This window comes from Drosophila miranda (genome assembly GCF_003369915.1).
Source record: "Drosophila miranda strain MSH22 chromosome Y unlocalized genomic scaffold, D.miranda_PacBio2.1 Contig_Y1_pilon, whole genome shotgun sequence".
Taxonomy (NCBI): Eukaryota; Metazoa; Arthropoda; class Insecta; order Diptera; family Drosophilidae; genus Drosophila; species Drosophila miranda.
In genome coordinates, this window is record NW_022881603.1 from 52706017 (window position 1) to 52718595 (window position 12579).

Genomic DNA, 12579 nt, shown 5'->3' on the forward strand with positions numbered 1-12579 from the left:
ATACACTGCCGATGTAGTTGGAGATGGCGCGCTGGCCAGAGTCGTCTGTATTGGCTGGCCTCGTCGTTAGATTGCCGCTGCTGTTTTGTGATGATGATGGCGTGACGTCATGGCCATCGGTTGACGGCAGCGTAATCGGAGGGGCGTCCGAATTGGGCCCAACTTGCAACAAAATGTTGCGGTTGGTGGCGAGGCAGGTACTGGAGAGGCTGATCTGTGAGTGTATTGACAGGTAAGTGTGATTAGTAGAAGTATTGGCTATTTTGTGTTGATGCGTGAATTGATGTTTTCCTTCTTTTAGCGGCAGCCTGGATGTTGATGGCGACGACGATAGGGACTTCAAATTTCGCCCATTTGGCAGGAATTGGATGGCGAAATTGACGTGGCACCTGCTGGAGAGGCATCTCTATCGGAGGCGTGGCAGGTACGCATGTTTTGTGTGTTTTTGGACCATTTTGTGTTGAAGTGTGTATTGATGTTTTTCTCCTTCTAGTGACAGCCTGTGGACTGGATGTTGTTGGCGACGGCGAAAGGGCCTTCAAATTTCGCCCATTTGGCAGGAATTGGATGGCGAATTTGGTGTGGCAACTGCTGGAGAGGCAGCTCTATCGGAGGCGTGGCAGGTACGTATGTTTTGTGTGTATTTGGACCATTTTGTGTTGATGTGAGTATTGACGTCATTTTTGGTTTGTTTACAGTGGCTGCTCTGGACCTGTGCGGTGGATTGTCAGGAGCGTCGTCAATAAATCCTAAAATGTCGTCCAATTGGCATCAGATGTGTGGTGTTGATGACGGGGCAGCTGCTGAAGGGGCAGATCTGTCGGAGGCGTGGCAGGTACGTGTGATTATTTTGGTGTTTTGTCCATATTTTGTTGGTATGCGAATTTACGTCATTTTGTTTTATTTCAGTGGCTGCTCTGGACCTGTGCGGTGAATTATCAGGAGAGTCGTCAATATATTCCAAGAATGTCGTCAAATTAGCAGCAAAGGTTTGGTCTATTTGTCGTGGCATCTGCTGGTGGGGCAGCTCTGCCGATGGCGTGTCAGGTGAGTACGTATTGGTCATTTTTCATTTTTCGTGGTTATGTGAGTTAATGGTTTCCATCTGTTTTTAGTGGCTGCCTCAGGACCGACTTTTGGGCTCATCAAAAGACGTCAGAGTAGTAGCTATCGTAGGCGTCTATGATCTCCGCTATCTCGTCGTCAAATGAATCGTCGTCCGTCCACAGGTCGTCGCCATCGTCGCTGAGTGCTTCGCAGTCCATATCAGAGTCCTCCGATACGGCTGCGGCGTCAGGTTGTGTATTGGCGGCGGGTCTTGTAGGTGTTGGTGCTGCTGCTGGTGTCTGTGTTGGAGGATTGGCCACTGCTGAGCCACTGCCCTTTGCTTCCGTCAGGTTTTTTAATTAATGTGGTAAGTTCTTGCAGTCTTTTCTCTAAGTTTTCAATTTTAACGGCGTACTCTTTTAAGATTTCCACACACTTGCCATCGCATTGGATGGCTGGCTGCTGCTGATGCTGGGGATTTCTCGGTGTCTGGAAACGTTTAGGAGTTGGCTGCACCCGTTGATCGCGCTGGCATTGGCGCCCCTTGGCCTGTGGCTGGGAATGATGGCCGCGATGCTGGTGCTGCTGCTGGTGCTGCCGACCCAAATTGTGTCCGCGCTGCTGCTGTTTTTGTTTTTGCTGCTGCTGCTGCTCATCCCTTAGCTTCTGCTGGATCTTGGCCAAATGGTTTTCGGCCGGATTGGCTTGCGCACCTCGGCTATACAAGGGCCTGCGGGTGTTGGGCGTTGCTGCTGCAGCTGGTGTTGGTGCTGCTGGTTTGGCCCCCTGTCTGCCGCTTGAATGCTGCTGTTGCTGTTGGTGTTGTGGCCGCTTCTTTTGAGATGATTGCTGCTGCTTGGGGGCGTGGATATGGGGCTGCTGTTGCTGGGAAGGACGACGACTGCTCTTCGGCTGTTGCCGTTCTGCCGCGCGTGGCTGCTGCAGCTGCTTAGCATTCCCAGACCGCAACACCCTGCTGTAGGAAGGCCTGCCATTGCCTCTGGTGCCTGTGTTTGCTGTCTGCTGTTGTTGTTGCTGGGATTGGCGACTCGGCTGCTGAGTTTGTGGACGTTGTTGGTCAGTTGGCTGCTGTGGCTGCTGGCGTTGCTGTTGATACTGCTGCCTCTGCTGCTCACCGATGAGCCGGTTTGCCCTTAGCTGGCTACGAGCCTTTTTGTAGGCGGCACATCCCTTGTAGCAGCTCACGTGCTTGCCACTACAATTGGCGCATTTAGGATCCTCCTGCCTGGGTTTCCTGCATGCTGTTGAGGGGTGATCTCCTGCGCATTTCATGCCCTTGAATGGCCGTCTGCAATAGTTTTTTGTGTGGCCAAACTCCTGGCACCGATGGCACTGAGCTGGGTCGCGTGGCTTGGCTTGTCTCACTACCGAGACGCATTGGTTGGCCAGTTGTTTAATGGCAAGTATTGCCTCATGGCCGCCATCCGCCTTGGGCTGAATTTCAACCTCAAATATGTTTAGAGGCCTCCCATTAAAACGGTGCTTTAATCCTCGGATAAACCGGGCAGTAAATCCCAGCCGTTCCAGCTCCTCAGTAATCCAGCTGCTTGGCGTAGTGTGGTGTAAATGCCGCACTATTACACGGTAGCCCCTGTCGCTGCGCGGCTGGTGTGTATGGAGTTGGGTGCTATCTTCAGCAAGGGCGTTCTGTATGACGTTGTATGTTGCCATGTCATCGCACTGGACTCTGAGTCCACTGTTGGCCATGGATTTCGTCGTAAATTTCCCCACATTTGGATTGATGGTCAATTTATTTATGAGGGGTACAATTGCAGGCACCAGGGGCAGGAAGAGTGTAGGGACCTTGGTACTACGTATTGGCGGTTGGACGGGCGTTAAATTTACATTAATGGCTGGCTGATGTTGCGGCTGATGGTTGTCCGTCTCCATCTGTTGACGTTCAGACTCCATCCTTTGTGGCTCCCTATGTTGTTGGACCTCACACTGTTTATTTGGCGGTGTGCATATTTGACCAATCGTCGGCGTCTCTTGCTCTGACTCTATCTGTCGGGTCTCATGATGCAGTCTTTTGGCAAATTGGCTCTTAAACATAGGCGTGTCCAGTGTCAGGCAGGTAAAGTCGTCATTATCTGAATCCGTTTCGATCGCCGCGCATCTTCGTTTAGCCATTCTTTTACCAGCTTTATTCTGGTATTAGGCCTTGTCAGTGCATTATGCTCGTCCGCCTGAGTCAAAGTAGGCAGCAAGCATTTTCTGCTTCTGCTAGTGTTGGTGCTTTTAGCTGTCGTCAAACGTTGTTGCTGTTGCTGGTCATTGTTTTGCTGTATGCCGTTTTTAGTTTCGGCATAAGTCATGTGTTTGTTTTTGTTTTGGTATTGCGTAGGTCAGGGTAGCTTCGTTTGGTTTGCTGTTCGTGTCTGTGTTTTGTTTCGGCGGGAGAGAGCAAGCATCTCTCTTTTTGTCATAAGTGCGGGTGTGCATGTTTGGCGGCAAACGCTTTGGGGCTTGAAGTGACACGCCTTCGTTTTGTTTTTGCGCCGAGGGTTCGGATGCTGAGAGAGCGCAAGCGTCGCTCTCTATGATGCTTGTGTGAGTTGTTTGGTTGTTTTTGTTTTCGCTGATGGTTTGGCGCGAAAACATATGGGCATAATCTTTGTTTTTGTTTTGGTTGTGTGCAGTTAAATGCTCTTTGGTTAGAGCGAATGCGCCGCTATTTTTGGAGCCCGTTGCGCTTTCGCTTCTGGGAGCAATTTTTGTCTGCGTCTTTGTCGGTGTCTTTGATGGCGGTTGTTGTTTTTGTGTACTAGCGTCAGTTTTTGGTGGGATTGGCAGGAATTTTTTAACATATAGGCTCCTGTCCAAGAAGCGACGCTCAAATTCCAGAACCGTCGCTCCCAAGGAACTCTGGGAACTCTCTGGCGAGTCCATCTCCAACTCACCCGCTTCGGCTGATGATTCTCTTGCCGAGTTGTCCATAACATCCATATTTTGGGTCGTCAGTTTTGGAGCAAGTGCGTCCGTTTGGTGGCCTGGTCCAGTTGCGTCAGTAGCTTGCTTTTCTTTCCTCTTCTATTGCAGCTAGCTTTTAGCTGCGTGGTCCAGATGGGATTATTGGCTTCACTGAATTACGGCACGATTACAGATGATTAGATTGCATTATTTGCAATTATTTGGCACATATTGTTCATTTCCCGGTTTAAACATTTATTTTAAAACATTTACAGTTCCACAAATAACAAACACAAGTCACTTTTTTTTCGAGGTAATTTTGATGCAAGTGCACGCCTACGTTGCGCACACTCGCCCGCCAGTTTTGCTACTGACGGAGTTTATTTCCAGCTTTTCTTATTACCCTTACATTGGCAATTTACATTTAAGCTTGACTCACAACAATAATGTTCTTTTGAATTTTTGCGGGCAATTGACATTAACATTACATTAACATTAACATCTAGAGACATGTTTACATTCTATCAGTCTGGCAGCCCTATTTTGACATTCGCAACAATTTGCGTGCATTTATACGAAGGTGGTCACAAAGAGATGAGTATTGAACAAAATTGCAACATTAATGACATTTATAGACTAATTTAATTCTATTTATTTTCTATTTCAGGTACTGGAGGATCATCGTCGTCGTCTGGAGCACTGTTGATGGCATAGGGCGCATCCACCTCAGCGCTATATGTGCACGTGTGTGTGATGCAGCAGATCACGCATCTGCGGCATCAGAATTGGCAGAGGCAGGATCCAGGAGTGATGGTGATGGTGTTTGGCGAGCGACTCTGGTCCGGCCGCCCACGTTGCTTCTACCTGGAGATCTGGGGATTGGCACTGGTCCGGCCAATCAGGGTGCGTTGACCAGTGGAAATGGCCGCAAATGAGTGCGGATTGTCTGCATCCGAGTGGCTGCTGGTCCGGCCACCCAGGATACACTGCCGATGTAGTTGGAGATGGCGCGCTGGCCAGAGTCGTCTGTATTGGCTGGCCTCGTCGTTGGATTGCCGCTGCTGTTTTGTGATGATGATGGCGTGACGTCACGGCCATCGGTTGACGGCAGCGTAATCGGAGGGGCGTCCAAATTGGGCCCAACTTGCAACACAACGTTGCGGTTGGTGGCGAGGCAGGTACTGGAGAGGCTGATCTTCTTTTAGCGGCAGCCTGGATGTTGATGACGACGACGATAGGGCCTTCAAACTTCGCCCATTTGGCAGGAATTGGATGGCGAAATTGACGTGGCACCTGCTGGAGAGGCATCTCTATCGGAGGCGTGGCAGGTACGTATGTTTTGTGTGAGCTTGGACCATTTTGTGTTGATGTGTGTATTGATGTTTTTCTCCTTCTAGCGGCAGCCTGTGGACTGGATGTTGGCGACGGCGATAGGGCCTTTAAATTTCCCCCATTTGGCAGGAATTGGATGGTGAATTTGGTGTGGCAACTGCTGGAGAGGCAGCTCTATTGGAGGCGTGGCAGGTACGTATGTTTTGTGTGAGTTTGGACCATTTTGTGTTGATGTGTGTATTGACGTCATTTTTGGTTTGCTTACAGTGGCTGCTCTGGACCTGTGCGGTGGATTGTCAGGAGCGTCGTCAATAAATCCTAAAATGTCGTCCAATTGGCATCAAATGTGTGGGGTTGATGACGGGGCAGCTGCTGAAGGGGCAGATCTGTCGGAGGCGTGGCAGGTACGTGTGATTATTTTGGTGTTTTGTCTATATTTTGTTGGTATGCGAATTGACGTCATTATACCCGATACTCAAAATGAGTATTGGGGTATATTAGATTTGTGGTAAAAGTGGATGTGTGTAACGTCCAAATCGTTTCCGACCCCATAAAGTATATATATTTTTGATCAGCATCAATAGCCGAGTCGATTGAGCCATGTCTGTCTGTCCGTCTGTCCGTCCCCTTCAGCGCCCAGTGCTCAAAGACTATAAGAGCTAGAGCAACGATATTTTAAACCCAGACTTCTGTGATATGTCACTGCTACAGAAATATTTCAAAACTTCGCCCCGCCCACTTCCGCCCCCACAAAGGACGAAAATCTGTGCATCCACAATTTTAAAGATATGAGAAAACCAAAAACGCAGAATCGTAGAGAATGACCATATCTTTTAGACTGCAGAATTTGAATTGGATCGTATTATTATTATAGCCAGCATCAAGAAAACATTTTTTCTCGCCCTGTCTCTCTCTAACACACACGTAGCATAGGCGGCTTTGCTTAGAGTAAAACATTAGCGCCTAGATCTCAGAAACTACAAAAGCTAGAGCAACCAAATTTGGTACCCACACTCCTAATATATCGGACCGAGACGAGTTTGTTTCAAAATTTCGCCACACCCCCTTCCGCCCCCGCAAAGGACGAAAATCTGGGGATATTAAAAAATCTCAGAGACTATTAAGGCTAGAGTAACCAAATTTGGTATCCGCACTCCTGTTAGATCTTACTATAAAACGTGTATCTCAAAATTTCACCCCACCCCCTTCCGCCCACACAAAGGACGAAAATCTGATAATGACCATATCTATCAGATTGCTGAATCTGGATCAGATCAGATCATTTTTATAGCCAATAGGAACAAATCAATTTGCAGTGGCTACGCAGCGCCCGACGTCACGCTCAGACTGATTTTCTGTCTCTCTCGCACGCACTCTTTGTCGTGTCGTTTAATATTAGCGGCGTCTGCCGGAGGAGAGCCATACTGACTTAGTATCGGGTATAACTGTAGAGTTGCGGTGTCTGCAGCAACTCACAACGTTCCCCCTCGTTTTGTTTTATTTCAGTGGCTGCTCTGGACCTGTGCGGTGAATTATCAGGAGAGTCGTCAATATATTCCAAGAATGTCGTCAAATTAGCAGCAAAGGTTTGGTCTATTTGTCGTGGCATCTGCTGGTGGGGCAGCTCTGCCGATGGCGTGTCAGGTGAGTACGTATTGGTCATTTTTCATTTTTCGTGGTTATGTGAGTTAATGGTTTCCATCTGTTTTTAGTGGCTGCCGCAGGACCGACTTTTGGGCTCATCAAAAGACGTCAGAGTAGTAGCTATCGTAGGCGTCTATGATCTCCGCTATCTCGTCGTCAAATGTATCATCGTCCGTCCACAGGTCGTCGCCATCGTCGCTGAGTGCTTCGCAGTCCATATCAGAGTCCTCCGATACAGCTGCGGCGTCAGGTTGTGTATTGGCGGCGGGTCTTGTAGGTGTTGGTGCTGCTGCTGGTGTCTGTGTTGGAGGATTGGCCACTGCTGAGCCACTGCCCTTTGCTTCCGTCAGGTTTTTAAATTAATGTGGTAAGTTCTTGCAGTCTTTTCTCTAAGTTTTCAATTTTAACGGCGTACTCTTTTAAGATTTCCACACACTTGCCATCGCATTGGATGGCTGGCTGCTGCTGATGCTGGGGATTTCTCGGTGTCTGGAAACGTTTAGGAGTTGGCTGCACCCGTTGATCGCGCTGGCATTGACGCCCCTTGGCCTGTGGCTGGGAATGATGGCCGCGATGCTGGGGCTGCTGCTGGTGCTGCCGACCCAAATTGTGTCCGCGCTGCTGCTGTTTTTGTTTTTGCTGCTGCTGCTGCTCATCCCTTAGCTTCTGCTGGATATTGGCCAAATGGTTTTCGGCCGGATTGGCTTGCGCACCTCGGCTATACAAGGGCCTGCGGGTGTTGGGCGTTGCTGCTGCAGCTGGTGTTGGTGCTGCTGGTTTGGCCCCTGTCTGCCGCTTGAATGCTGCTGTTGCTGTTGGTGTTGTGGCCGCTTCTTTTGAGATGACTGCTGCTGCTTGGGGGCGTGGATATGGGGCTGCTGTTGCTGGGAAGGACGACGACTGCTCTTCGGCTGTTGCCGTTCTGCCGCGCGTGGCTGCTGCAGCTGCTCAGCATTCCCAGACCGCAACACCCTGCTGTAGGAAGGCCTGCCATTGCCTCTGGTGCCTGTGTTTGCTGTCTGCTGTTGTTGTTGCTGGGATTGGCGACTCGGCTGCTGAGTTTGTGGACGTTGTTGGTCAGTTGGCTGCTGTGGCTGCTGGCGTTGCTGTTGATACTGCTGCCTCTGCTGCTCACCGATGCCTATTTGCCCTTAGCTGGCTACGAGCCTTTTTGTAGGCGGCACATCCCTTGTAGCAGCTCACGTGCTTGCCGCTACAATTGGCGCATTTAGGATCCTCCTGCCTGGGTTTCCTGCATGCTGTTGAGGGGTGATCTCCTGCGCATTTCATGCACTTGAATGGCCGTCTGCAATAGTTTTTTGTGTGGCCAAACTCCTGGCACCGATGGCACTGAGCTGGGTCGCGTGGCTTGGCTTGTCTCACTACCGAGACGCATTGGTTGGCCAGTTGTTTAATGGCAAGTATTGCCTCATGGCCGCCATCCGCCTTGGGCTGAATTTCAACCTCAAATATGTTTAGAGGCCTCCCATTAAAACGGTGCTTTAATCCTCGGATAAACCGGGCAGTAAATCCCAGCCGTTCCAGCTCCTCAGTAATCCAGCTGCTTGGCGTAGTGTGGTGTAAATGCCGCACTATTACACGGTAGCCCCTGTCGCTGCGCGGCTGGTGTGTATGGAGTTGGGTGCTATCTTCAGCAAGGGCGTTCTGTATGACGTTGTATGTTGCCATGTCATCGCACTGGACTCTGAGTCCACTGTTGGCCATGGATTTCGTCGTAAATTTCCCCACATTTGGATTGATGGTCAATTTATTTATGAGGGGTACAATTGCAGGCGCAAGGGGCAGGAAGAGTGTAGGGACCTTGGTACTACGTATTGGCGGTTGGACGGGCGTTAAATTTACATTAATGGCTGGCTGATGTTGCGGCTGATGGTTGTCCGTCTCCATCTGTTGACGTTCAGACTCCATCCTTTGTGGCTCCCTATGTTGTTGGACCTCACACTGTTTATTTGGCGGTGTGCATATTTGACCAATCGTCGGCGTCTCTTGCTCTGACTCTATCTGTCGGGTCTTTTGGCAAATTGGCTCTTAAACATAGGCGTGTCCAGTGTCAGGCAGGTAAAGTCGTCATTATCTGAATCCGTTTCGATCGCCGCGCATCTTCGTTTGAGCGGCGAGCGAAACGGATTTGTAGTCAAGTTGGCCTTTGCTATAGGGGTAAGGGGCAGGGGCGAGGGCATCTCATTGTCCAATAGCGGGGGCACGCTATTTAGCCATTCTTTTACCAGCTTTATTCTGGTATTAGGCCTTGTCAGTGCATTATGCTCGTCCGCCTGAGTCAAAGTAGGCAGCAAGCATTTTCTGCTTCTGCTAGTGTTGGTGCTTTTAGCTGTCGTCAAACGTTGTTGCTGTTGCTGGTCATTGTTTTGCTGTATGCCGTTTTTAGTTTCGGCATAAGTCAATGTGTTTGTTTTTGTTTTGGTATTTGCGTAGGTCAGGGTAGCTTCGTTTGGTTTGCTGTTCGTGTTTGTGTTTTGTTTCGGCGGGAGAGAGCAAGCATCTCTCTTTTTGTCATAAGTGCGTGTGTGCATGTTTGGCGGCAGACGCTTTGGGGCTTGAAGTGACGCGCCTTCGTTTTGTTTTTGCGCCGAGGGTTCGGATGCTGAGAGAGCGCAAGCGTCGCTCTCTATGATGCTTGTGTGAGTTGTTTGGTTGTTTTTGTTTTTTTTGTAATGTAATTTAATGCGAGTGCACGACCAAGTTGCGCACACTCGCCCGCCAGATTTGCTACAGACGGAGTTTATTTCCAGCTTTTCTTATTACCTAGGACATGGCAATTTACATTTAAGCTTAACTCACAACAATAATGCGATTTTAAAATTGGCGGGCTGTTAACATTAACATTACATTGACATTAGCATTACATTAACATTAACATTATAGCATGAAACTAATGGTCTGGCAGCCCTTATGTGTCAATCACAGGATTAACGTACATAAATCAGCAAGTGGTCACAAACAGATATGTAAGTATTGACAATATTTGAACAATTATTTACATTTTAATCTAATTTAATTATATTTTATTTCTATTTGCAGGTACTGGATCATCGTCGTCGTCTGGATCAGTGTGTTTGGCACGGTGCGCAACCGTACGGCGCTGGATGAGCGCGTGTGTAAGGTGCGGCAGGAGACGTGGACAATGCACTATTATGTGGAACATAGCGCCATTCCATGGCTGCCGTCAACTCCTGAATTGATGCCACTCGATTTGCCACGAAAACTTGAAATTTAGCTGGCTCGTCCCTAATCCAAGATAATGCTGTTGACGAATCCGACCAGCAATAGAACCGACCTGTAAAGATTCCCATGTCCTTTACATTCTGCATGATTTTCGCAAGCAAATGGGCTCCACTTAATTCCAGCTTAAGAATCGATATAGTCTTTAGCGGCGCCACTCGCGACTTTGAGCACAAAACGTGGCTCAAACCCTGGGCTTCCCTGGACACGACATACACGCAAGCGCCATATGCTTCTAAGCTGGCATCACAGAATCCGTGAACTTCTGTAGCCACACTAGAACGAAGAACCAAGCGAGGAAATGAGATCCGAGAAATGCTTGCCAAACTATTTCTCAAGTCCATCCAAGTTGAATGCAACGCTGAGGGTAGGCTTTCATCCCAATCCAAATTTTCTCTCCAAAGCTGCTGAAGGAAGATTTTGCACCTGACAATGACTGGATTTATCAATCCAAGAGGGTCGTAGAACCGCGCAATCGTAGATAAAACCGACCGCTTTGATGGCTTTGAGTTTGTGTCCAGTGCGGAAAAGGCAAAAAGCAGCTGATCCGAAGCAGGGTCCCACGCTAAGCCGAGAGTTTTGGCAATGTCGCTTCCATCATTAAACTTTAGGAACTTCTCTATGTCATCTTCAGGGGTTCCCTCAAGTACTTCCTGGTGACTGGAGCACCATTTCCTAAGTCTAAAATTATCACGGGACAGTAAAGCTGATGTTTGGTGCATCTTGTCCATGACCTGTGCGACCGAATTACCGCCCGAAATAAGGTCATCCACGTAAAACTCTTGCCGCAGAGCAGCTGCGCCAAGAGGTTATGTCTCACCCTCGTCGATGGCCAGCTGGTGCATTGCTCGGACCGCTAAAAATGATGCAGTCCTCGTCCCGTATGTGACGGTGTCTAATGTATAGACTTGAACCTCGGACTCGATGGAATCTCGCCATAGGATGCACTGATACAAATTGTCGGGTGGAGACACTCGTACGCAGCGGTACATTTTACAAATGTCCCCAGTGAGAGCGACTGGATATGTTCGAAAGCGAATCAATATGTTAAACAATGCAGGCTGAATAACAGGGCCTGTCATCATCACATCATTTAGAGAATATCCAGTTGATGTAGCTGCGGATCCGTCGAAAACGACACGGAGTTTTGTCGTCGTACTGTCCTCCTTTAGGACACAGTGATGAGGCAAGAATTATTTGCAGAGACTACGGGAATCAGGGTTGACTTGGTGCATATGATGCAAATCAATGTACTCCCACATAAAGGCGGAATACCGTTCTTTGAGTGTAGGATTACGCTCCATTTTTCGCTCCAGACTGATGAACCGTCGATAAGCCTGAGCATAAGATTCTCCTAAACGATCAGTATTGTTATTTAGCGGCAGACGAACTGCATACTCCCCGGATGGCAACCGTGAAAGGTGGCTTACGAAATGTGCTTCACAATCGTCTTCTTCTTTGGTATTCAACCCAGCCTCCACACAATTCTCGACTTCCCAAAACATACGAAGAGTTTTATCCAACCTTGCTTCCATCTCAGCTATCGAATCTGGACAATTGTGCGAAGCCAAAAGCGCCGAGCTTGATACCTTCTGTCCACCGCCAGATACGATCCACCCAAGCCGGGTCTTCTGCAGAAGAGGCAGTCCATCGGTGAGTTTGATTTGCCCTACGCAGAGGAGATCATAAAAAACGCTCGCACCAATGAGAAGATCAACCCGTTGAGGATTGAAAAATGCAGGATCAGCGAGCTGAATGTTAGATGGAATACGCCAATCGGATACATTTACTGTCATACTTGGTTGAGAATCGGTAATCGTGGGGGCGATGAGAGCAGTAAGTGTAGTTGTGTAAGCAGAGGTGCGAGAATGCATACAAATGCTTATGGTGGATCCCTCAGTAGAAACGCTGGTATCGCCCAGCCCAGACACAAGCGCAGACGATTGAGTTCTCCTAAGCTGAAGCTGCTGGGCGAACCTGGATGTGACGAGATGCAGCTGCGATCCTGAATCTAAGATGGCACGACAAGGAACTAAAACGCCAGACCGATTTTTTACGAGAACCACGGCTGTAGCCAGAAGCACGACATCAGAGTGAAGACCTTGGGCAGCAAGAGAGGTAGACGAAGGTAGAGACGAGCTGCTAGCAGAATTTTGAGCAACGGAAAGAGTGTCCGGTTGAACGGCCAGATCGGGAGGAGTAATACCTGGGCAGCCTTGTGTTGTGGGCTGTATACTATCGAAGTGCAACAAACTATGATGCCTACCGCCGCATACTCGACATTTTCCACTATTGCATGCGCGGGTCCGGTGCCCCGGCTTTAGGCAATTGAAGCATAGGGAAAGCTTCTTCACTTCTTTGTGG

General features: G+C 48.9%; 1 protein-coding gene and 1 long non-coding RNA gene across 2 annotated transcripts; both read left to right on the forward strand.

Moving 5' to 3' along the window:
- LOC117189643 lies at positions 1-938 on the forward strand. The gene is made up of 4 exons (XM_033394763.1): positions 1-232; positions 302-424; positions 494-623; positions 699-938. Exons 1-4 carry the CDS (start codon positions 24-26, stop codon positions 744-746), a joined length of 510 nt encoding a protein of 169 aa, XP_033250654.1. The 5' UTR covers positions 1-23; the 3' UTR covers positions 747-938.
- Positions 939-9191: 8253 nt separating this feature from the next.
- On the forward strand, positions 9192-10205 carry LOC117189654. Its single transcript, XR_004473501.1, has 3 exons — positions 9192-9614; positions 9677-9941; positions 10015-10205. It is a non-coding gene; the product is annotated as an uncharacterized LOC117189654 (long non-coding RNA).
- The last annotated feature ends 2374 nt before the right edge of the window (positions 10206-12579 follow it).

Bases quoted from the DNA above. Each gene is read 5' to 3' on its own strand.
- LOC117189643 (XM_033394763.1), top strand. From the start codon at position 24: ATGGCGCGCTGGCCAGAGTCGTCTGTATTGGCTGGCCTCGTCGTTAGA. The intron at 233-301 runs GTAAGTGTGATT...TCCTTCTTTTAG, and splicing joins ATCTGTGAGTGTATTGACAG to CGGCAGCCTGGATGTTGATG. The intron at 425-493 runs GTACGCATGTTT...TTCTCCTTCTAG, and splicing joins CTCTATCGGAGGCGTGGCAG to TGACAGCCTGTGGACTGGAT.